The 25,722-nt window shown below is 39.0% G+C and overlaps 1 protein-coding gene and 1 pseudogene across 1 annotated transcript; one reads left to right on the top strand and one right to left on the bottom strand.

Annotated features, from left to right (window-relative positions):
* Nucleotides 1-9,574: 9,574 nt before the first annotated feature.
* LOC150015455 (POU domain, class 5, transcription factor 1-like) lies at nucleotides 9,575-14,357 on the bottom strand (annotated as a pseudogene).
* Nucleotides 14,302-23,512, top strand: RPP40 (ribonuclease P/MRP subunit p40). The gene is made up of 8 exons (XM_090269831.1): nucleotides 14,302-14,478; nucleotides 15,998-16,142; nucleotides 17,418-17,486; nucleotides 18,349-18,444; nucleotides 20,048-20,173; nucleotides 21,744-21,942; nucleotides 22,067-22,201; nucleotides 23,294-23,512. Exons 1-8 carry the CDS (start codon nucleotides 14,356-14,358, stop codon nucleotides 23,490-23,492), a joined length of 1,092 nt encoding a protein of 363 aa, XP_090125957.1. The 5' UTR covers nucleotides 14,302-14,355; the 3' UTR covers nucleotides 23,493-23,512.
* Nucleotides 23,513-25,722: the final 2,210 nt, after the last annotated feature.

Here is a 25,722-nt window from a genome sequence, read left to right as displayed (position 1 = left end):
CTCACTGAGGCCTGCTGTTGCTTGTTTGAAATAATTTAGGAAGCTGTGAATCATAAGCCAAAACCAGCCATTCTTATGGAAAATCCACTGTTAACAGCTGTAAGTTGGGTGGTACAGAGCCTCAGCAGATCTCCAAGGCTGGGCAAACAGTGTTAGCCATGTTGATGGAGGCTCAGATATGGGACTTGCCTGTGAGCTCTGTGGTTCTCTGGGGACTGGGGAGGTTCAGGAAAGAAATGATGCCCTCTGCTTGGCTTTTTATCTGGAAAAATGCTGTCCCCCAGCTCTCGCCTTGATGTCTGTCAGTTCACTTCCTCCTTGTATTCTACTGGTGCCTTTCAAGCTGCTACCCTGCTGCTGGAGCTCAGAGGGCGGGAGTCCGAACAAGTCTGTGTGTGGTTCTTTAAGAGGAACTGCTTGGGACTTCAGAACTTTCTTCCACCAACTTAATTTCTGCTGGTTTTTGCAGCCAGAAGTATGGGGACTTTTCCTCCTGGCTCTGGATCCCCTGGCTGGGGCCCCGGTGTGGGGCTGGGACTCCTCACTCCTGAGATATCCCTCCTGAATTTTCATTCACCACATGTGGATGTGGGACCAACCTATTCATGTCTCCACCTCTCCTACCAGTTTGGATGGATGTGGTTTATTTAATCCACTAGTTGTCAGACTTCCATTCAACTTGATTTCTGATGGTTCTCTGTGATTGTTGTTCTATAATTTAGTTATAGTTTTGATGTGGTTGTGTGGGAAAGTGAACTGTGTTTACCTATGCCACCATCTTGACTGGATGTTCACCTTTTCTGCTTCTCTGAACAGAAATACCAATTGCACAATGAATTGAGTCTAGAGACACATTGCACCTATTTTTCACAGGCATGTAGATTACTAAAAAGTGCCGTAACTTCCAGCCACCCCAATAAGTTCCCAATACAGTTCACAGGAAGCATTAGACTGTGTCAGTCCCTTGTGCCATTGATGGTATTGAAATGTGACTATATATGCTGAATCCAGGGCCAATAGTACCGTGATACAGTGAAGGGAGCCAAACTTCACAGAAACACTAAATAACACTCTTTCATGAAAGCAAGCAAGATGGCCAATATTAGTGGACTCAAGGCAACTTCATTCTTTTCCTTTTCTAGTAAATGTTTTCAAGGAGGGAAGCTCAGCCTCCATGCAGAAATGCTTTGATGGCTGCTCAGGACTGAGCCTGAATTTAAGAGGAGTAAAGGAGAGGAAATGCACATTTTAATTGTAAACAAATATCACAGAAAAGTTTCAGATTCATAAATCTATGTTTGAATTAGTCAATCACAGTAACTTGAAATGCAAAGAAATGATAGTGCATGTCACATGTTTCTTTTCTCTACACTCCCAACCGCCTTTTATAAACACCTACAGTTCCTAAGTCCACGGATACTGTAGAAGAAAAAACTCCTACTGGTATCAATGTGAACATTTAATATTGGAAAATTAGAATTTTTGATTTTCTATTTTGTCTGTATTATTAATTTTAAAGAAAGCAAAGATAGAGTTCTACATCTCAGATGTTGAAATTTGGTAAAAACTTTGAATGTAAAAAGCTTCATTTCTTAAATTATTAACAATAATTAAAATTTTCCCATTCTAAATGGAATACACTGTCAGGAACTGTGGGTACATGGAAAAGAAATAACAAATATTGTTCCTATGAGATGATAAATCCCTTGAAAGAAAGGACAGAAAGATAGTTTCTGGTGCTTAGCCCAGTGTCTGGCACAGAGCAGACACTTAATTAAGAGGTTGATGATTAAATAAATGAATATTTCCAATGGGCAGGAAGGCCACATACAGGTAAGTCCCTCTCCTGGCTCTGTTGATCTCCATGCACACAATTATGCCACCTGTACTCCCATCCTCTACTCCCACTTTGGCCTGAGAATTAGCCTTCCACTGTATCCACCCACCCCCAACAGCCCCAGGGCAATGACTCCAGCTGTTGGAGAATTTGGAGATTCATCTCACCCACCATTCATACCTTATCACCTTCTTTCTTTCCCTCTGAGTACAGCTGTCCCTTCACCTTTTATTCTTTTTCACTGCTCAACGCTCTGTTCATTCTACTTTCAGCAGCTTGCCCCTCACCTTCCTTTCCTCCCCACCACTTCTCTGTTTCTACTTCGTTAGTGTTTTTTTTTCTCCTTTTGTAGTAAAATAACTTTCCTACCACTCTACCTCATTGACATTCAATCGGGAATCAAAAATTCACCCCACACCTTAGTATTCCACAATTTAGGAAAATGCAAGTCACGTTCTGGAATAAGAACCAGTGCTGTCCACTTCTAGAGATTTTTTTTTTAATTAAAATTGTATATTTCAAATAGAGTTAATATTCAATATCATTTTGTATTAGTTTCAAGTGTACAGCACAGTGGTTAGGCAATCATATACTTTAAAAGTTATTCCCTGATATTTCCAATACCCACCTGGCACCATACATAGTTATTAAAATATTATTGACTATATTCCCTATGCTGACTTTATACCCCCATGACTATTCTGTAACTACCACTTTGTATTTCCTAATCCCTTCCCCATTTTCACCCATCCTCCCAATCCCTCCCCACCCCAATCCGCAACCATAAGTCTGTTTTCCATATCTACAAGTTTATGTTTAAATTGTTCATTTGTTTTTCTTTTTAGAGTCCACATACAAGTGAAATCATATGGTATTTGTCTCTCTCTGTTTGACTTACTTCACTTAGCATAATACCCTCTAGGTCCATCCATGTTTTTGTAAATGATAAGCTGTCATTGCTTTTTATAGCCAAGTAAAATTCCATTGTATATATGTACCACCGTATTTTATCCACTCATCTACTGATGGACACTTAGTTTAGTTCCACATCTTGGCTATTGTAAATAATGCTGTAATGAACATATAGATGTATAAGTCTTTTTGAATTAGTGTTTTGAGTTTCTTTGGACAAATATCCATAAGTGGAATCACTGGGTCATAAGGCAGTTCCAATTTTAATTTTTCAAGAAACCTCCATGCTGTTTTCCATAGTGGCTACACCATACTGCATTCCCAAGAGTGAATGAGGTTTCTCTTTTCTCCACATCCTCACCAACACTTGTTTGTTAATTTATTGATGGTAGCCATTGTTACAGGTGTGAGGTGATATCTCATGGTGGTTTTAATTTGCATTTATCTGATGATAGTGATGTTGAGCATCTTTTCACATGTATATTGGCCATCCTTATGTCCTCTGGAGAAGTCTCTATTCAGGTCCTCTGCCTATATTTTAATTGAAGTGTTTGCTTTTCTGGTGTTGAGTTGTATGAGTCCTTTATAAATTTTGGATATTAACCCCTTATCAGATATGTCATTGGGGAATATCTTCTTTCATTCAGCAGGTTGTCTCTTCATTTTATTGATGGTTTCCTTTGCTGTGCAAAACATTTTTAGTTTGATATAGTCCCATTTGTTTATTTTTTCTTTTGTTTTCATTGCTAGAGGAGATAGGTCGGGAAAAAAGTATTGCTACAAGAAATGTCAGCATTTACTGCCAGTGTTATCTTCTATGAGTTTATGGTTTTCAGTTTGACATTTAAGTCTTTAATCTATTTTGAGTTTATTCCTTTGTATTGTATAAGAAGATGGTCTAGTTTCATTCTTTTTGCACATATTTGTCCAATTTTCCCAATACCATTTATTACATAGACTATATTTACTTCATTGTATATTCTTGCCTACTTTGTCATATATTAATTGACTATATATAGGTGTGAGTTTATTCTAGGTTCTCTATTTTGTTTCATTGATCATTGTGTCTGTTTTTATGTCAGTATCATGCTGTTTTGATTCCTATAGCTTTGTAGTATAATTTGATATTAGGTAGCATGATACTTCCAACTTTGTTCTTTCTCAAGATTACTATGAATGTTCAGGGTCTTTTGTGGTGCCATATAAATTTTAGGAATATCTGTTCTCGTTCTTTGAAAAATGCTGTTGATATTTTGATAAGGATTGCATTGAATCTACAGATTGCTTTGGGTAGGATGGATATTTTAATAATGTTAATTCTTCCTATCCATGAGCATGGTATATGCTTCCATTTATTTGTATATTTTTCAATTATTTCTTCAATGTCTTATAGTTTTTTGAGTATATGTTTTTACCTCTGGTTAAATTTATTCCTAGGTATTTTATTTTTTGAAGCAATTACAAATCAGATGGTTTTCTTAGTTTCCCTAATAGTTCATTACTGGCATATAAAAATGCAACTGATTTCTGAATATTAATTTTTTATCTTGCTACTTTACTGAATTCATTTATCAGTTTTAGTAGTTTTTTGGTGGAATCTTTGGAATTCTTTATATACAGTATCATGTCATCTTAAAATAATGACAGTTTTACTTCTTCCTTTCTAATTTGGATGCTTTTTACTTCTTCTTCTTGTATGATGGCTGGGGCTAGAACTTCCGATACAATGTTGAAGAACAGTGGTGAAAGTGAACATCCTGTCTGGTTTTAGTTTTTCATTTAATATGGTGTTAGGTGTGGATTTGTCACATATGACCTTTATTGTGTTGAGGTATGTTCCCTCTATTTCCACTTAGCTAAGAGTTTATATCATAAATGGGTGCTGTGTTTTGTCAAGTGCTTTTTCTGTATCTATTGATATGAACATATAATTCTACCCTTCATTTTGTTGATGTGGTGTATCAAGTTAATTGATTTGCAGTTATTGTATGAAACTTGCATCCCAGCAATAAATCCCACTTATTAGTGTGTATGCTCTTTTTAATGAATTGCTTAATTCAGTTTGCTAATATTTTGTTAAGGATTTTTACATCTATGCTCATCAGGGATATTGGCCTATAATTTTCTTTCTAGTCTCTTTTATAAATCATTTTTTAATTGTTGTTCTATTAAAGTTGTCCCATTTTTCCCTCATTGCTCTCCCTTACCCCTCCCTTTATGTGGTTTTGGAATTAGGATAATGCTGACCTCATAAAATGAGCTTGGGGGTCTTCCCTCTGCTTGAATTTTTTTGGAATAATTTGAGGATTGGTGTTAGTTCTTCTTTGAATACTTGGTAAAATTCATCTATGAAGCCATTTGATCTAGGCCCTCTTTTGTTTGAAGTTTTTAAATTATTACTTCCATTTATTTGATTATAATCAGTTTGTTCAGATTTTCTCTTTCTTCTTGATTCAGTCTTGGAAGATTGCGTGTTTCTAGGAACGTACTCATTTTTTTTTCCAGGTTGTCCAATCTTTTCACATATAGTTGTTTGTAATATTTTATTTTTTTGTAAATATGAGAAATTTTATGTAGACACCATACAAAATAACTTTATTAAATATCATTCATCTCATATTTTATCAGATGTACAGCTTTCTGTGCATGTTAACAGTTATGTAAGGAGATTAAAAAATACATTTTACCAAACTTTTAGTAGTAGTTCATATACACCAATAAGAATCAAAACAATAACTGTACGGTTTTCCTTAAATTCGTTGCAAAAATAGTGCAAACTACTTAACTTAGTAAGCTATGAAACAAACTCAAAAGGGCCCTGCTAAGCTTAAACACAACAATGGATACTCGGTGTCTCAGACTTTAGCTTTCTTCACCAGTTTATCTTTTATCAATCAAGACCACTCTCCATCTGTCCAACTTAGGGTAAGTGCTGAAGAATAGTGAAGACTGGCTCTCAAGAGAGACCAGACTGATCCTCTGCCTAATGCCAGCAATTCTTTTAGGGTCATGCTACTTACTCAATGGCAACTGTATGAGATCCACATTGAAACATTTAAGGTCTCATGATGTTTAAGTCTGACCTTAGAAATGAGTTACCCAACCTCTTGGTGGCATGGAGAAAAGAATCAAGAAATCAGCGTGAACAGAAAGGATTGGAAACATTATTGTCTGAATAATATCATATTGTCTGAAGAATATCATACACATGATATTTTTTCTCTCAGGTGTGTTTGGATAAAGTATTATTCTACTGGCATGCAACCTTCATAATATTTTCTTTAATTCATTGTACTTCTGTGATGTCAGTTCATACTTATCCTCTTTCATTTCTGATTTTATTTATTTGGGTCCTCTCTTTTTTTCTTGATGAATCTGGTTACAAGTTTATCAATCGTGTTTATTATTACAAAAATCAGCTCTTGGTTTCTTTTGTATTTTTTTAAGACTTTTGTATTTTTTTAAGACTCTGTTTTGTTTACTTTTGTATTTTTGTATTTTTTTAAGACTCTGTTTTGTTTACTTTTGCTCTGACCTTTATTATTTCCTTCCTTTTACTTACTTTGGGCTTTGTTTGTTCTTTTTCTAGGGCCTTTGGGTGTGAGGTTCGGTTGTTTGAGATTTTTCTTCTTTCTTGAGGTAAGTCTGTATTACTATGAATTTCCTTCTTAGGACTGCTTTTGCTGTGTCCCATAGATTTTGGGTTGTTGTGCTTTCATTTGTATTTGTCTTAAGGTATCTTATGATTTCTTCCTTGATCTCATTGTTAACCCATTCATTCACCTCTAAAGATCTTGAAAGTAGTTTAAGATCCTTTAGATCTCAAGAGAAACTTAATCTTTCTCATTTCCTTCTAATTAAGATATTTTTCCTCAAGTACCAGCATTCAAGATAAAGCATTTTAAAAATTATTATGCCAGCAAAAAAGAAATAAAGTAGTGATTTATGTTATAATATAGATGAACCTTGGAAACATTACACTATGTGAAAGAAGCCAGTCACAAAAGTCTATGTAGTACATGATCCAATTCATATGAACTTCCCAGCAAAGACAAATCTACAGAGACAGAAAGTAAATTGGTGGTTGCTTAGGGCCAGCAGAGGAGGATGAGGATGATAGGGGTGATATATAAAGAGCGTTTCTTTTTGAGGTAATGAAAATGTGTTGCTGGTTGCATATATCTCTGACTACACTAAAAATCATTAAATTGTACACTTTAAATGAGTGAATTGTATGGTGTATTTATGGTATTTCAATAAGGTTGTTTTTAAAAATTTTAAGTGATCAAGAACTATTTTATACATTCAAAATAGTATATGTGGTATAAAGTATTTTATTTTTCTTTATAGCATGTATTCTGTACCTGTCATCAGCTTCCTTTCAAGCCGTCTGTTTGGCCCTTTCCTATTCAACCCTTTGACTTCCCTCCTAGGAGAATCATTCATCCGAAATTTTTAAAAAATTATTCCTTTGAGTTTCATTGTAGTTTTACTATATATGTATCTTCCAATAATATATTGTTTAACTTTGTAAATTTTTAAACTTTCTATAAATGTGTCATAGTCACTTTCGGTAACCTGTATTTCTCAGTCAACATTGTAATTTTTGAGAGTTTCTTATTTGATACCACATATTGTTTACTATTAGACTATAAATTAAAAATACTAAAACCCACCTCGAAGAGGATGCTTAAGAGATAATGACCATAACATGCTTAGAGCAGTGTCTGATTCATTATAGGTGTTCAATATTGTATATGTAATATTATATACAATATTATTATATATTTACTAGCAATTATACAATGTTATAGTGATTGCTCCTTTCTCTGTGATGTATATTATTTCATCAACCATAGTATGGATTAGTTTTCAAACTATAGTAAAATCTGAGCTATGCAGAAAAGCCTCATTCTAGATATTTGAAGTTTTTGAATAGCTAAGATTTACAATTTTTAAAAAGATTTTATTTATTTATTTTTAGAGAGAGGGGAAGGGAGAGAGAAAGAGAGGAAAAGAAACATAATGTATGGTTGCCTCTCACATGCTCCCAGTTGGGGACCTGGCCTGCAACCCAGGCATGTGCCCCGACTGGGAATCGAACCAGCAACCCTCTGGTTTGCAGGCCGGCACTCAATTCACTGAGCCACACCAGCCAGGGCTAAAATTTTTATATACCAATTTATTTATAAACATGTTTTAAATTTTAAACAAACTAAAAACACGAGCCTTATTAAAAAATTCTAATTCTCCTCTGAACTTGTTTATGAACATATGTGACAGAATTTTAATCACTGTGCAACTCTTCTATGTTGTTTTTCCCCCAAATTTATTGAGCTACAGTTGACAAATAACATTGAGTAGTGTTCTGCTTTTAAAATGCTCTTTCTTTTGTACACTTCCAGTACTGCAATAGCCTATATAATTGCCATTTTAATTTTTAATTGTTTTTATTTTTTATAGTCATCCAAGGACATTTTTTATTGCTTTTAGAGAGAGAGGAAGGGGGCAAGGAAGGGAGGGAGGGAAAGAGGGAGGCAAGGAGAGAGAGGAGAGAAACACAGATTGGTTGCCTCTTATAGGTCGACCAGGGATTAAATCCACAACCTTTCCATGTATGGTGTGACTTCCAACCATCTCAGCCACACCCATGAGGGATATAGTTGCCACTTTTAATATTTGTGTGCTTCACTGATTTCCAACTAGTCAGAAGGTCAACAGCCAAGGAAAGAGAAAATACAGTCTGACTCTGAACCCTTATCAGAACCTCTGAGATTCAAGTCCTCTCATGGGGTGGATCACATGTTCTTGTTGGGAACCATTCGTTTTTTTTTCCATTGCAGCTGCTGGATCCAGTTTCCACGCTGCCTGCCGTCAGATGGCAGTTTTGCTCTTGTACACCAACTCGGGTCCATTTGTAGCAGTTGCCTGGAGCCCTGAACTGGAACAGGCTGTGAGGTCAAGTTCAAGCTCGACAGGAGGGAAGCCTCTGATTTATTACTGGCATTTGCAATAGTAACAGTTCCCAGCAGGGCCTTCACTGCTGCTCCCACTTATAATGCGATGATGTTAAGTGACTCCAGGACAAGCCGGGCACCGATAAACAGCACCTGGTCACTCCAGCAGCTTCTGAGTTGATGAACTGAACTCTCTCCTTTCACCACCACTGCATATATCACAGAGGGATATATGCATATATATTTATGGGCACTGTAATTGTGCTTTGGATTTGCACCTGACCCCAGACATTAATTTATTTAAAAGAACACTAACATTTCCAAGAAATGAAGCATCTTTAAATTGTTTATTTCTAATTTTATTGCATTGTAGGCCCAAACGTGATACATAAGATTTTTGTCCTTTTAGATTTACTAAGTGTATTTTTGTTCTGTATTACAATACAATCAAAGGTATTTTTCTATTTTTATTTATTTTCAAGTCTGTTAGCTTGGTTTAAAAAAATCATTTGTTACTATGTTATTTGGGGTATATATATATCCACTATGTTTTGCTTCCTGTACATCTTCCCTACTTTTTTCCTTTTTTTTTTTTAGCCTTTTATTTTTTCGCGTATCTCTCTCTCTCTTTTTCTCTGTCTCAGTCTTCTTTATATAAGATCAAAGTGATAAGTGATAAATGATGTGGAGATTAAAACCAAGAGCATTATTGAACTTCATCTTCCATCCAACCAGTTCCCCAAATTCCCTGCCCCCACACCCTTTGTGTTTCCAGTTATGTAGGGAAGGAAGAACTTAATCCCAAAGCCCTGGAACAATTGTCAGCATTCTTTCCCTTGCTCTCCCCTGTCCTGAGGAGGGACACACTTCAGTTTGTATGCATGGGAGAGCCCAGAGTGGCAGACACAGAAGAAAAGGCTTCAGCCTTAGGGAAGGGGACGGAGGAGTACGGCGCAGTGAAGTGAGGGCCCGCAAAGTGGGCCCTGGTGCCAGAGAAAAGGATACTGGTTCGCCTGAGATAGGAGGCCCAGAAGCCTCAGAAGCTTGGCGTTGAGAACAGTCTTTACTTGATTGGTTGCTCTTCTGGCAGCGGCTGCCGAACCACACTAGGAACATTTCCTTCTCCAGCCCAAGCTGGGGGCGATGTGGCTGCTCTGAAGCAGGGTGGGCTTTGGCCACTGCTGGAACCTGTTCTTCAGGTTGCCCCTGACTCGGTTCTCCATACTCATTCAATTTTTCTATGGGGCCTGCACATGAGTCTCTGCTTTGTGTATCTCCTATAGATTCTCGACGTTTTCAGCTTCCTCCACCTAGTTCCGCAGCAGGGGTTGCAGCTTACACACGTTCTTCAAACTGAGTTACAGAGGTTCAATGCACCAGACAGTCTTTGGCTGAGCACCTTTGCAAAGAGAATCCCTGGGGTGAGCCTGACATCAGCTCAGGAATATTGCAGGGTGACCCTCTTCAGCTTTCCAAGCTTAGAAAATTGCTCGAGGTTTTTCTGCAGAGATCTCAAGTCCTCACTCACTTCCTCCTCAGGGTTTGGCTCCAGTTTCTCCAAGTCCAGCTTCATGGCCCCAGGCAGGCGGCGCAGGGGTCAGAGGAGGTCATTCTTGCTCCACCCCAGCTCCCACCTTGCCCTCAGGCTGAGGGGTCTCTGGGTCTCCTTGGGCACTAGCCCCACTCCAGCCCGAGATCCACAGTAGGCCATCCCCCCACAGAACTCATGCCGCAGGCTGCATGGGGGAATTGCCCACACGAAGCCCTACCCTCCAGGAGGGCCCTGGATGCTCAGCCAAATCCGACGTTCAACCCAACCTGGCTCTGGCCTTTCTGGCTCACCCTCCAGAACCCAGTGGGGACCAGAAGGCAAAGTCGGAAGCCTTGTGTTCTTCTTAGTAAAAGGAGGGCTCTCCAAGGCACTGTTCAACCCCTCTCCCTCTTCTGTCCCCACCCACTTTGTTCTTTCTTAGATTTTTCTTTCTATGTCCTATGCTCCAGATTCTATGATCTGTTTGTCAGTTAAGGAGGCTTTTAGTTCTAGAAGCCAGAAAACCTGGCACGCAATAGTATGAACAAGCAAGGGTGGGTTATGGTAGGAAATGAGGCCACAGAGGTAGGCAGGGGCCAGGTTATCTAAGCTGTTATACTACTGCAGTGAGAAACAAGTAGCAGGTTTAAGCAGAGAGAGGTGGCATATATTACGTTTTTCATGCTTTCAAGAGATCACTCCAGATACTGAGTGGAGAGTGAATGCAGGAGGGCAAGACAGGAAGCTGGAAAATGGTCAGGAGGCTGTGTTTAGCAAAAATCTAGAAAGAGAGGACAGTGGCTGAAACTGGTTGTAGGACTGGGGAGAGAAGAGACTATGTTACAGGAGAAACCGTGATTCTTCTTTTAGACACAGTAAAGAATCACAGACCAGCAAGCCTATTAGTGCGTATGCAAAGTTTATTGGTGAATGGGAGAGCAAAAGCAAGGGTGGCCAAAGGCCAGGGTGGCAAGCTCACCCTAGGGCAGCCAGAGGCCCAGTGGCCAGAGAGCCAAGAGCACCAAGGAAACGATTCCTTTGTTCTAAGGACTTTTATAGTTGGCGGGATGGGGTGAAGAAGCTACATAGTGACTGACGCATAAAGGTGGTGCCAGCTTTTCTTGGGGAAACGTGACTACACAAACTTAGGTATATGTGGAGATCTGTTGTCCCAAATCCTTATCTTGCTCCAGATTCTGTTTGTTCATCTTGTTCTAAAACACATAAGTGAAAGGAGGCAGTAAATTAAAGTTGAGCAGTTACTCGAAGTTATTTATGGGCTCTTCCTGTAAGCATTAGGGACTCCCTTGTAAAACACATAGTGACCAGAAGTAGGCAATTATGGGATTTTTCTTTGGGTACTATGGACCCTCTCCCACCTTTTTGGCCTTGGGATGAAAGCACAGTTTCAAAGGCTTTCCTTCCCAGACAGTGGAAAGGATACACAGAATTTCAAGGACTGCCCTCCTCCCGTGTTAGCATGGTGTTTTCTTGTGATGTTGTAACACCTGGCAATGTTATCAGGCCAAGCTCAGGACTGCTGAGTTAGAGGGTGAGACATGCCTCCCTCTGCTTCTAGCCGCCTCTATTAAGTTCTCTGTTAGATTGCAATGATGAGGGTCCTGCCTTTATTTCCCCTCTGCTACTCACCCGACTGTAACAGCTGCAACCAGGATGCATGCTGCAGGTATAGCAATAGGGATCGCAGAAGGGAAAAGAGTAAAGCTGACTCCCAGGTGTTTGCCCCACAGTAGAGAACCAGGTGTTGTTCAGCAAACAGATGTATTAAAAGCTGTGAGACTGTGTGGAAGAGAAGAGAGGCCAGGCAGGAAAGAGAAGGGGGCTGAGGATCACTAAAGATCTGGTGGAGGAAGAGGAAGAGCAGGAGGAGGTAGGAGGAAATCCAGGAGAGGCAGTGGGGTCTCAAAAGTCCAGAAAAGTGTTTCAATTTATCCAGAGATTTGTTCTAATCAAGTGTGGTAAGACATGCAGACATTGCAATGACTGACACGAAGGAAGAAGTTTTTACTCACCTAGAAACAGGTGGCATGGCAGGCCACCCAGAGCCACTTGAGGTAGCACCTCGGTCCATCAGGAGGCAGAAGGAATGAGGGAAAAGCTTACTTGAGAAAGAAATGGGAGAGGCAGGGTAAAAATACTAAGAAGGTTTGGGATGAGCTAGTTTAATAATTTCAATAAACTCTGGAGTACAAGGGCTGTCCCCATTTGTCTGGTACCTGGCCCTGGGGTAATGAGGGCAGGGAGGTATTAGCCTGGAGTGTAACAGCCCACAGAAGAGGTGCAGCATGATGTGGGCTGTGGATTGGTTAGTTTGCAAGTGAAAGGCATGCTTACAACCCTGGAAGTTTGCTCCCTGGTCATGGAGACTCCAGATGCCAGAGCATCAGAAAATAAGAAAATACAGGTAATACGATGAAGAAATGCTCAAATGTAGCCTCTGTGTCAAATGCAACTAAAAGACTGAGTGAGAAAAGAACAAATTTGGTTTGAATTTGGCCAACACTAAAGTAGTGCAGTGGAAAGCTAGAACAGAATGAGTTCAGGAGCAAATGTGAGAACAGGTGGCTCTAATGGAGCAGAGAACAGTATGGTAAATGCAAGGTATCTGGGGTCAAAAGAAGTATTTTTGTTTAATGTACCTTAGAGTGTGCTTTTGTATGCTGATAGAAATGACCCAGGGAGGGAGGGGCAAATGAATGATATTGGCAAGGAATCATTTACAGACATAGAAAGTAGTCTGAAAGGACTCCTCAGCCCCAAATTGACTTGAAGCTATAGTTTTAAGCTGTAAAATAAATGGGATTTTTGTTTTCTGTTTTGTAGTACAGGCACACCCCACAGAACAAATCCTCAAATAATGTTTCCTTGGGAAGACACCTCTGAGTTTTCAATACCCAAACTACATAACAGGTATTTATCTCTCAATATGTTTTTCCAGATGATGTTTGTAAATAAATTTTATACTGAGTCTTAAAAAGTTAATAAAACATTTAAACAGAATGGCTTACTAGAAAAGCTTCTAAATACAATTGATAGGCCACCAGAATCATTTTACAAAGCTTCAGAAGTATCAGCCAAGGAGATGAACAAATCGAATGTTGCTGAGTTCAGGGAGACCACTGTTACTTAACTGTGAAGTGACCAAGAAGTAATGTTTTAAGCATTTTACATCTGAATATAATATTTGTAACTCATGTCTAGGAGTCATGTTGTGATTTTTGGAGACTGGTAGAGTTTTTCAATTGACTTGCTATTCCTTATAATTTTTCCCATTAAAAATAATGAGAAATAGGTTTTTCTTAGCGTTTTCTTGGATAGTCTGACATTTCGGGCACAAGTTACTGACATAAACCGCCAGGTGACTTTCCAGCTTTGTCTTAGCTTTAAGTTTTTAAATACATACTTCGTAAATTACTTAACTTTGGTTCTTCCAAATCTTACAGTAAAATTAGTGCTCCAGAAAGTTGTACCAGATATTCTGCTGCAGGCATTCTCTCTGCACAGAATTGGCGCTGTGCATACGCCAGTCTGAGAAGCGTGTAGTGACATAGTAATGGGAGCTGTCAGAAAAATTAACCAGAAAATGAATTATCACTGTAACTACCAACAGCATCAAATTATTACGAGGTTCAGGAAAGATATTTTAAAGTAGGTCTTAAAAGTGGTCTCAAAAGCCTTTTATTGTGGGGCTGAAAACAGAAATTGTGTATTACCTTCCTAAATAAGCTTTCTTAATATTTTGGGAAGAACTAAGGCGGGCGGCGAGGGTGATGCGCTAAGAGTGAGGATTTATGGTAAGAGAACAGTTAGAAGGAATGGATGGTGGTGAGAAAGGTGGCTTTGAAAATGCAAGTTCGAGGTTCCCAGGTACCGGGTAATTTCAACTGTAGGCAGGGAATTTACGGTGTCAGGTATCCACTAATAAGCTTCTGCATAGGTTTCAAAGAAGCCTAGATTGGCCCGCTAGCTCCACTCCCACCTGGGAGCCGGCTTCAGCGAGTGAGGCGGGGCTAGGAGGCGGGGGCGGGACCAGGAGGCGGGGCGTCGGGGGTGGGGTGGACGCCCTGAGCCCCTGTCGTGCTTCCGTACCGGAGAGCATGGCCACGCTGCGCAGGCTGCGAGAGGTACCCCGGCATTTGCTGGTCTGCGAGAAATCCAACTTCGGCCACGACAAGTCGCGTCACAGGCATCTTGTGGACACGCACTATTACAATTACAGGGTGAGTCCGGCTGCCTGGGCCCATGGGCCGGACAGGCTTAGGATAGGCACGCTCTAGCTTGGCGGGTCCCCTCGCCGGGTTTGCTGGGAGATGTTGTCTCTTAACCGCTCCGAGCCCGTCGTTTACTGAGCTGCAGGACTCCAACTCCCAGGATGCGCCGGGTGCGGGGCGGTGTGCTCCCTGCCTCGTTCAAACGCCGCTAGCAGGTTTTTCCCATCCCTTCTCCGGCCCAGGTGCGGTGCATCCGGTGAGAGATCCGAGGGGCACGGCTGGAACTAGGGAGTTACAAGGGCGTGACAGCTGCGTAGGGCAGCCGCCAGCCAGCCACATACAGCTTACTTTTGCTCCAAGTAGAAGCCAGACTCTCGCCTCGTCCCCAGCACGTAATTCCTTCTCCCACTCGCGTGTGGGTCTTTCAGAGCATCGTGCCGAGTTCAGGCCCAGGAAACTACTTACTGTTCTATACAAGTTATGGAAACTTTTTACTTTGCCTGCCTGCTGCCCTCTGTGTTTTCCGGGCAAAGTGCGCCATTTCTGCAGCTTTTGGGAGAAATTCGCTGTGGTGCCCCTACTGGCAAGCACAACTTAAGAGCTTTGTGGGGTTGGTAATATTGACTGTTGCTTCTTGACAATGTCACCCTCTTGGAGTGCCTTCTTCTCAGATGTGGAAAGTCGAGGCGTCAGTGCAGTTAATTATTAGTTTATCCAGGATTTGCTGAGAGTACGGGAGAACAACAGAAATTCCTGGTCAAGAGTCTAGTAGGCGGTTTTCACCAACCTATTTAAATGGCTATAGGCCTCCAAAAAAGCCTTAAGATGGTAATGGTTTAAGCCTTCAGCGTTTTAAGTTGATTAACTTAATCTTCCCTCAGGCCTGACTGGCCAGATTTTCAAAGACACAAGTGACCCTGAGCCTTGGGAACAGACTGGTGTTCAAGCTTTGGGAGAATGATTTCCCAGGTGTGGAGCACTTGAGCAGCATGTGAAACCAATAGGTTTAACATCTCTGCTTTGGATGGAAAGCTCACCACTGATCTGTAGGATTTTTTGTATCTATAAAATGGAAAGATCCAGGAGCACTTCTGTTTCCAAGTGACCTCTTAATAACTGATTCTAAATGGATAAATCCCTTCTGCCCTACGGGACAGTTATTTTGATTCAAGCCTGTGGGTACTGGGATAAACAAATAATATTCAATTGTCCTATATTTCCCTAAAATTTAACTGGAGTAGTTAAAGAAACAGGACATAAATATATTGCTAATTTATAAAAGGTAAAATATTAACAAGACATTTCCATTAAAATTTTCTTGCTCATTCTCTTCCTGGTACTGTACATTTGAGTCAGGAATGAAAAACTTGTCAGATTTTACTTTTCATGAGATTGGTAAGTTAATTTATAAGAGTCTCGTAGAAATCTGTGGAGGAATAGTTAGCAGCCTTCATGATGTTACATCACTCCTAAAAACCTGGGTGTTGATCTACATGAAAATAACTGTTTACATTACACATTGCAATAGGTTTCATTTCTGATTCCTGAATGTGGGATTCTGTCAAAAGAACTGAAAAACCTGGTCACGAAAACTGGACCCTATTACTTTGTGAAGAATTTACCTCTTCATGAGTTAATTACACACGAATTCATCAATACCTTTGTAAAGAAAGGTAAGAAAAACTGTATGATCATGGCAAGATGAGAAAGACTAGTTAGATCACATTACAATACAAGGGTTCTTTTCTTGTTTTAAGTAGGGCTTGTAGAGATAGTCTGTGTGATCAAGTGCATGCATCACTCTCCCCGTCTCTCAGTATTCTCACCTTCCTCTTTCTCATGCTCTTGTTAGGTGGTGGTTTCTGATGACACTTGTCCACAAGTGTTACTTGGGGATATTGTAACGAAAGGGTATCCCTCATCTTAAAACAAGGATTAATGAAGAGGAAAGTTGTTTGATCATGTATTCAGATACAGTGCTATTGGGTGTGGCTGCAAAGAACACTGTGCTCCCAGTAGTTCCCACACCAGCAGTCTCTAAAGGTTGGTTACCTGAGGCAACTACAGCAGCTCTTTGCAGAGCTGGGTACTCGTGGTTTGATGTCTTCTGCTTCGATTTTATGACTCTCACCCTCCTCTGCTCTACTTATTCCTATTCATACCTGCTGGGTTGATTGGCTTATTCCAGTTATTTCCTAGGAGCCACTTGTTTGAAGCTGTATTTCAGAAAGTCTTAAGGGATCCCACCCTCACTATATAAGTTACTATACTTATAAGCCACTCACTTAAATCTTGTTGTAGGACCCTTGGTCATCCTGTCCAGTGCAGCTATGAAAAATCCTAGTTACTTGGAGCTCCTCTCATTCTGATGTTGCTGGGGCTGCTTATGAATCTGGACATCTTGTGTTTGGTCTCGACATTACTCCTTTCATCTGTTTTGAAACTTGATACTACTTTGTTAATAGTGTAGACACTAGCTATAGTATGCACTATTAATATTTTATCCAGTTTAAACCCTTGCAACAACTATGCAATAGACCTATGATCCCCATTTTACAGGTGAGGAGATTGAGTAGCTTCCTTAACTTCATACAAGTTCCTGGCATATTTTGAATCTCCACCTGGAACTCTGCTTCTCAGGTGTGTACACTTACTTTGTATTCCACTTTGTGCCTCTCTGCCAGCATCCCCAAAGATGCACACTCCATCCTTAGTCCATTTTCTGCTTGATGATAGTCAACTTGCACAAACAGGTCTTGGGCAGGGGTTTAAACAAACTGCTTGGCCTTTCATGTCCTCCAGGTTAGCGGTGGCAGGTTTTAGGTTTATTGAATGAGCTGGAGCAGTAATCTTGGAAGATTTATTATCATGTAAAGATAATCCACTAATTTTTTGCAGGTGTGATTTTTTTTTTTTCCTTAATTTCTCCTCTGGGCTTTCTCTTACAGGTTCGTGCTATGCACTGACGTACAATACAAATATCGATGAAGATAATACTGTTGCCCTGCTGCCAAATGGTAACAACATTAGTTTTTTCTTTTTTCTTTAATTAAAAATGAAGTACATACTGTAAAAAAAAAAAAATCAAATCAGCCCTGGTTGGTGTGGCTCAGTGGATTGAGTGCCAGCCTGTGAACCAAAGGATCACCAATACAGTTCCCAGTCAGAGCACATACCTGGGTTGTGGGCCAGGTCCCCAGTTAGGGGTACACAAGAGGCAACCCACACATTGATGTTTCTCTCCTTCTCTGTCTCCCTCCCTTCCCTTCTTTCTAAAAATAAATATATAAATAAAATTTTTTAAAAAAATCATACAGATGTATATAAAGTGAAGGTCCCCCTATCATCCCCTTCTTCTAAACTCTCCTTCTTAGAGGGAACTATTTTTAACAGGTTGTGTTCATTCTTCTAGGCATTTTCTATGAATTTATAAATACATGTAAAGGTACTTTTTTTTTTTTTTAACATAAATTACATATTGTTTCTCAGTTTGCTTTTTTCCCAAGCTATATATCATAGACATCTTTCCATATCAGTGCATATAGTTCTAATGTACTATTTTTAATGTCTCGAGGGTATTCCAAAGAAGAGATATAAAATGACTTGTTCATTCTGTCTTCAGTAGAAATTTGGATAAGTTTCTAGATGTACTATTATAATTAATACTGTTGTGTGTATACTGTGTAAATAATAGCCTTATATTATAAATAAGGTATTTGTATGTATGTATAAATAATATTGTATTCTGAATAAAATCCTTGTATGTAATTTATTGCTTTCATATCTCACTGCTCAATTTGCCTTGCTTTCTTTTAGTCATAGAACACATCATAATTTTGACATCTCTTATCTCTTTTCTGGGAATTATTTTATTTATAGGGAAGTTAATTTTATCACTGGATAAAGACACTTATGAAGAAACTGGACTTCAAGGTCGTCCATCTCATTATTCTGGTAGAAAAATAATGAAATTTAGTAAGTATTATGCTTGCTCCATTTTCTAACAAGGTAGTAATCTTCTCATGAAAATTTAAATGTTTGAATTGTGTGTATTTTTTTGGTTCAGAAAAAGTATGGGCTTTTCTTATCTTTAAAACTTCTGACTCAAAGAGCTCTCTGTTGGACCTCAGGGAGGATAAGATGCCATTTCTCTTCAGCTGTCGGCTGCGTCTTATCGTCGTCGTCGGCAGCCGTCCGTCTCGAGAGACGATGGTGTAGCCTCTTAAGAGTCTATCTGCACCGCCGAGAATGGCTGTGCAGTCCGACTCGGGAGTGACATGGTAGTATCTGTCTCCTCCCGTGTTGAATCGACATCTTGCGATGACGCTGAAGCTACAGAGCCTGGGCAGGGTAATATGGAGGGTCTGCTGTTGCCCATGCAGCAGACCCCCCCTCTCTTCGCAGCTGAAGGATCCAAGGGAAAGACGGAGTCAATACAGCTTGGCTTCAGGTGCGCCGCAGGAGTTGCCGGTGTTGACTACAACGTCAAACCGCCTTAGGGACTCCGGCTCCGGATTTTCTGTCGGGGTTTACTCCCTTAGCCTTTCCCCTGAAGAGGTATGCCGCAAGGCAGCGGAGGTTTTTTGGAGTCAGAGTTTTCCTTCTCTGATGTACCCTGACTGGAAGATCGAACCAGCGACACTTAGCTCGCAGGCCGACGCTCAATCCACTGAGCTAAACCAGCCAGGGCAGGCTGCGTCTTATAAAGATCATAGAATTGGCATGGTCCGTTAGGTATTTATTTTGGGGGTCAAAAATTGAAAGTAGTGAACCCAAAGTAAGAGTCTATACCTTGTTTTTAATAAAGAATGCCTTTTGATTTGCCTACGTCTTTGTGGTTGCTAGTAGAAATTTACTTATGTGAGAAGAGATGTTCTGCTAGTAGTGTCTGACTTGGGCATCAATAGCAAAGGTTGCCACATCCATAGGTAGACTAGAGTTGACTCTGTCCTTGGTCTTTGACCTAAGGAAAGTATGAATTAAAAACATTTGTTTTTAGCTCTCAATGCTAGAAATGCCCATTAAAGGCAGAGTTTTGCTTTGGTAAAACACAGAGAGGACAAGAGGAACAAAGTAATTTTCACTATCCATAAAGCTTCTAAAAATTCTGTTTTATTAGTACAGTAGTCCCTCTCTATATCACGGTTCACTTATTGCGGCCTCACTGTATTGCGGGATTTTAAAAAATACTATATTTAATTATTGCGGACTTTTCATTATATCGCGGGATTTTATGGTACTGTATATGTAAAAGTTATGTAGGTTTAAGAGTGTAGAATATGTTTAAGAACATAAGTAGTGTTTATAAAAGTGTGGAAAAGGTTAATGAGGGAGTTGGAGAGGTTAATAAGGGACTGGGAATGGTTTATACGTGTGTAGGAAGGGTTTATAAAGCCTTATATATATATAAATACTAAAATAAATGTAAGGTTCCTACTTCGTGGATTTTCACCTATTGCGGCGGGGTCTAGAACTTAACACCAGTGATAAGTGAGGGAATACTGTATATAATACTTTTTCCACAGTGTAACATATCTGCATATGAATGAAGTATTTATTTCTCTTTCCATTTTTTAAGTAATTTCCATTAATTTGATGGATTTATCATGTAACCCGGATTCTAAGAAGTATAAAAGAATATCTTGGTCCTTCAAAGAAAAGAAGCTATTGAAATTTGATTTTCTTTTGGCTTGGCATCATACAGGTATGAAGAATAAATTATGAAAAAATGCCGTAATTTTGAAATCTAATTGTTAATTAAAGAGGAGTAATGGAGAATTGAATGGTGATTTCATCCCTGTGGTCAGGGGCATTATGTACCTGTACGTGTAAACATTAAGAAAGCTGCTTTGGCCCCTCTCATCTTGAAGAACCATAGTTTAGGATAATCTATGTTCAGATCTTGAGAGTGGCTGCTGAACAGCTAACCTTTATTTCTCCCATTTCTTCCTCCAGCTTACCGCAAACAGCATTGGCTGTAATGTTTTAAAATAATACCAGTTAGAGTTATACACACAAACTGCTTATTCATTATTGCACAGTAATAGGCATGCCATTAGAGATTAGATTAAATTTGTTGCAAGTTTTAATTGATTAGAACAATCAATTTAATTCAAAGTTTGATGGTCACCAAACATGTTAATCTATTTACAATTGCATGTGCCTTGCTGCTTTTAGAAGTGTATTTTCAACACATCATAGGATTATAATGAATCAGATCATCGCAATTCTGAGAGTGTAGTACTCTGTTTTGGAGAATGGGGAAGCACACAGGCCCATTGTGGAAATATGCCCATCTCTCTGCCCTCATGATAAGTTTGTGGTCTCTGGTGCTCCAGGCTGCTTGCATGAGTCGAGGTCTGTAATACTTCCATGCTTCTCCTACTTACAGTAGAGACACCAGAGGGCAGAGAGATAGACTGACACTTCTGTCACATGAAGTCTTCATTGAGGACGATCTATGCATTGGGTTCTGGAGGGCTCTCTGTTTCTAAGATTCCTAATTATTTTAAGGGATTATCAGGAACTATGAAAGTTCTGCAGTTTTACCCTCTTGCAAGCTAAGTGGTTAGCCTGCACAGCCTCATGGATGCTGGCAGAAGACATGGGTCAGAGACAAAGGACTTAATTACTGATAGCAATGGCAGTGCCCAGAGTACCAGCATTTGTATCAGTCCACCAAGTCCCAGTTCCTAAAGGGGGAGACACAGTGGACCAGGTGATGCTGGCACATACATGTTGCAGGAAAGGAGAATGGAGCTTAAGGAACTCAAATCTTTTGTACTGGGCAGTAAGCCTGCTGACCTTTGCCCTGGAGGGCAGGAGACACTATTTCCTTTAAACTGAACAGTAAACAAGCCTGCCATTTGTTCCACAGGGGGCCGCTACTTCTGTCTTCCAAGACTGTTGGGAAGTCCTTAAGATACATTGGATTACTGGGTTCAGAGATAAGCTTGAATGCGATTCTATCATCATTCAGTTCTTTTTTCTTCTATAGAAATTTTCTTATTACAGCAAATGATGAAACTGGCATGGATTGAATGTGGAAGTGTGATGCTTTTCTGGGGAAAGTGAAAGAAGATGAATGTTTACAGAATTTAGTCACAAGGAACTGAAAGCAACTTAAATGATTTTAATTTGAATACAGCTCTGCACAACTTCCTTCTATCTTAATCCTACCTGCATCCCATAACTCTCAGATGGGATGGGGTAGTTTTAGGGATTCATGGAACTTGTTTATAATATTCAAATGGCCTTATATGGTTTGTTTTAAGGTGTCGGAGAATCAACGATGATGTCATACTTTTCCAATTACGGAATTCAGGAGCATCAGCCAAAAATAGCAGTGAGCGTGGTTACAGATCTGCAGTGCCCAGTGCTGCAGAGTGGTGAGCTCAGGGGCAAGCCAGAGGCAGCCTGCAGTGCCGGGGAGCTCTTCGATTGGCTGGGCGCTGTCTTCAGTAACGCTGACCTGTGCGTACAAGAGCTCCTGGGTCTTGTAGGGCTCTGGCTTCTTGTTTTGAATAGGGGCTTTAATATACTTTGAAAGTGATTGTGTAGTAGATATAAATGTGTTTTCTCTCTTTTTTTGTGACAGAAATAATGAGCCTAATAATTTCATATCAACCTATTGCTGTCCTCAGCCAAGCATAGTGATGGCAAAAGCTTGTTTGTGTACAGTCAGTGGTTTCATACTTCCAGAGAAGATAAGTCTCCTGTTGGAACAGCTGTGGTATGAACACTTTTCGCCTTTTTCATCTTGCTTGTCTGTGCCAATGTGACATTTTAGAAGCAGTCCTACTGTTCCAACTTTCAGCTTCCTGTCACACACATTTCCCTTTTATTTCCTTGCTTGGGCTCACAGTATAGTGACATTATCATCTTAAATGACATAATTATCCTTGGTGATAGGAAAATTCTGTTGCCATGTACTTGGCCTTATGTAAAGATAAATAGTAGAAAACAAGCTGCCGGTTTTTCTTGTTCTGCTTCCCTGGATCAGTTTGGTGCAGTTTAAGTTATGTCACTTAAGAAAATAACAGTACTCTATGAAAGACATCTGTTTTAAATATTGGAGTTCTGCAAAATGTCTCATTTTTAAATAGTTGCAAAAAAGGCGTTGACTGTCTCTGAATCCAAATCATGTGTAAGATCAGTTCCAGCTCTAACATCCTAAGAATCACTGGGGATCAGTAATATCCTGAGGATCGTGTAAAGTAGTATTAGTTTTTTTTTCATTTGGGGGGGTAATATACAAATAAGGGCTGCATTGTACCTAATGTCCAGAAACTGAAAGCCCATACTGAAAAGTCTACAAAGTAAGCATAATGTCTTCTCAGTCTTTACTTTGAAAATGTCTAAGATTGAAGTCTTGAGGGTTTTCCTTTTTAAGCCTAGCATTCTTTTTCACATTTATTCGTTTAGTACTTTGATTTTCATCAATAGGAGGACTTAATTTTTAGAATCTGATAAATTATGCTGCAGTGTTTCAGTTAACAAAGACTAAAAACAGCACTGTTAAAGGGAGAGAAACTATTTTTATATACTCTTGGGTTTTTGTTGTTGTTGAATCTTTCATGGTCTCCCACAATGGAGGTAGGAAAAGCTGAAGTTTGTTTTATGCATTATATATTAGTTAACCTCTATTGAATTCACAATATAGCATCAGAAATTTGGTTTGCATCTCCTAATTTTCATAAATAAAAATTAAGGTCTAAGCTTTGTTGGAACATCAGAAATATCACTTATCCTGAATAAGTTTTTTAAAAAGTGAACATTCCTAATTCTTCCTGTTTATAAGAATTTCTTTATCTATCTTTTTCAGTCACTACTTTGATGAGCCAAAGTTAGCTCCTTGGGTTACATTGACAGTTCAAGGCTTTGCAGACAGCCCTGTTTCATGGAGAGAAAATGAACATGGTTTTAAAAAAGGAGGAGAACATTTATACAACTTTGTGATTTTTAATAATCAGGACTATTGGCTTCAGATGGCTGTTGGGGCAAACGATGACTGTCCACCATAAAAATACAAAATTTATAACCATGTTTGTTTATGTTTATGCTTTTCAGATTTCTTAATGGTAAAAGGACTGTGTGTTCACAGTTGCCCATAGCTGTGGGCTTCTGAATCATCCAAATAGTTTCTGTGGAGGAATGTTCAAGGTTAACAAAATTTGATGCAGATTGGTTGCTCTACTTACTCAGCCATTTTGAACATGACGGCCATACAGTACACATGCTCACTCAATGGCATCTACTGTCCCCACTGACTAGTACAGTGAAGTCGTCATTGTTCCCTCATGCACATTCCAGTCCACTCTCCTTGGCTGCCAGGTTACATTGATGTCATGAAAAACATTCTCATTATATTAACAAGGGCTGGACTTGTATCTCCTATTAGTTCTGTCTCTGGAGAATCCAGAGCTTTGTAGTGAAAATGGCACATGGGTTTAAAGGCAACACACCAGAAGGAGGAAGAAAACCCCATTTTAGGAAATAGAATAAAACAAATATGTCTTCAGTTATAAGAGATGAAAATAATCATCTTTAACCTCTGGTCATTTCCTCAGAAGTAGGTGGGTGACAATTCCTGCTAAATAATTTTATTTGATCTATCAAGATAAATACAGCAGTAACTTTGCACCCAAAGGGTAAACCTTTGGATACAAATTTCCCCCTAGTCTGGAGTCTGAAGAATATGTTTGCAGTAGACCCTCTGGTCCCCAAGTCCTAGCAAATTACATGAAAAGAATTTAAAAACAATCTTAGAGTAAAATGGATGATAATAGTAGCTTAAAGATCAGAAGGGAAGTATACTATAAACATGCTATTGTAAGTTTCTTGTACTATACATGAAATGATACACTATCATTGGAATGTAGACTGTGATAAATTTAAGATATATACTATAAACCTAAAGCAACCACTAAAATAACAAAACAAATAATTGTAGCTGTTAAACTAACAGATAAAATAGAATTGTAAAGAGTATTTGACTAACCCAAAAAATGACAGGAAAAGAGGTAAGAGAATTAAAGACATGGGATAAAGAGAAAAGGTAAGATAATATTATCAAACCTAACCATATTAATAATCACATTAAATACAGTAAACACCTCAATTAAAAGGCAGAGATTGTTAGGTTAGATTAAAGAGAAAAGACCAACTATATTCTCCCTTCATGAAGTGCACAAATAGTTAAAAGGATGGAAAAGGATATACCATTCTAACACTAGTAAAAAGAGAAGTTGGAGTGGCTATATTAATATCAAAGTAGATTTCAGGGCAGAGAATATTAATAGGGATTTTAAAGTCATTTCATATTGATAATGTCAATGAATGTAAAATGAAAACCCTAAGTGTTTTTGCACCTAATCTTCAAAACACATGGAACAAAAATTAATAGAACTGCAAGGAGAAATAGATAAATACACAATTATCAGGGATTTTAATACTTCTATAAATGATAGAACAAGCTGGAAGAAAATGAGCAAAAATACAGTAAACTTGAACAATAGTATCAACCTGTATAACCTGATTGATACTTATAGAGCATTCTACCCCACCAGAGAAGAATATAAATTCTTGTTAAGTGCACATGGAACATTTATGAAGACAACATTATGGCACATTAAAAAACAAATCCAAAGTATTCATCGTACAAAATATGTTTTTGGTCACAATGGGATTAAATGAGAAATTAGTAACAGAAAGATCCTTAAGAATCTCCAAATACTTGGAAACTAACAAGTCAAAGAACAAATTAAAAAGAGAACTTAGAAAGTAATTTGATCATTACTAATCATCAGGGAAATGTAAATTAAAACTACAATGAGATACCACCTCACACCAGTTACAGTGCCTATTATCAAAAAGTAAACATGATGAGGCTGCAGAAAAAAGGGAACCCTTGTGCACTGTTATGGACTACAAAAGTGTAGCCACTAAAAACAACAACAAAAAACAGCATGAAGGTTCTTAAAAATATTAAAAATAGATTTACCATATGATTCAGCAATTTCACTTCTGGCCATTCATCACAAGAAAACAAAAAGGCTAAGCCTAAAGAAAAAGAAAAGCACCTTTGTGTTCATTGCAGCATTATTTCTAATACCCAAGATAAGGATGCAACCTCAGAGTCCATTGATACATGGATAAATATATGTATCTTGTACAGCCATAAAAAGAATGAAATCTTGCCATTTGTGAAAACATGGATGGACCTAGATAGTATCATGCTAAGTGAAATAAGTC

The sequence above is a fragment of the Furipterus horrens genome, unplaced genomic scaffold (genome assembly GCF_987537825.1).
Source record: "Furipterus horrens unplaced genomic scaffold, mFurHor1.1.pri manual_scaffold_3, whole genome shotgun sequence".
NCBI lineage: Eukaryota > Metazoa > Chordata > Mammalia > Chiroptera > Furipteridae > Furipterus > Furipterus horrens.
The sequence above is the reverse complement of the archived record's forward strand: the minus strand, read 5'-3'. Positions and strand labels throughout refer to the sequence as shown.

What these genes read in the sequence shown, in the direction of transcription:
- RPP40 (XM_090269831.1), top strand. Translation starts at nt 14,356, where the DNA reads ATGGCCACGCTGCGCAGGCTGCGAGAGGTACCCCGGCATTTGCTGGTC. An exon ending in CGCACTATTACAATTACAGG is followed by an intron (nt 14,479 to 15,997) that starts GTGAGTCCGGCT and finishes ACATTGCAATAG; the next exon opens with GTTTCATTTCTGATTCCTGA. An exon ending in GTCTTCAGTAACGCTGACCT is followed by an intron (nt 21,943 to 22,066) that starts GTGCGTACAAGA and finishes TTTTTGTGACAG; the next exon opens with AAATAATGAGCCTAATAATT.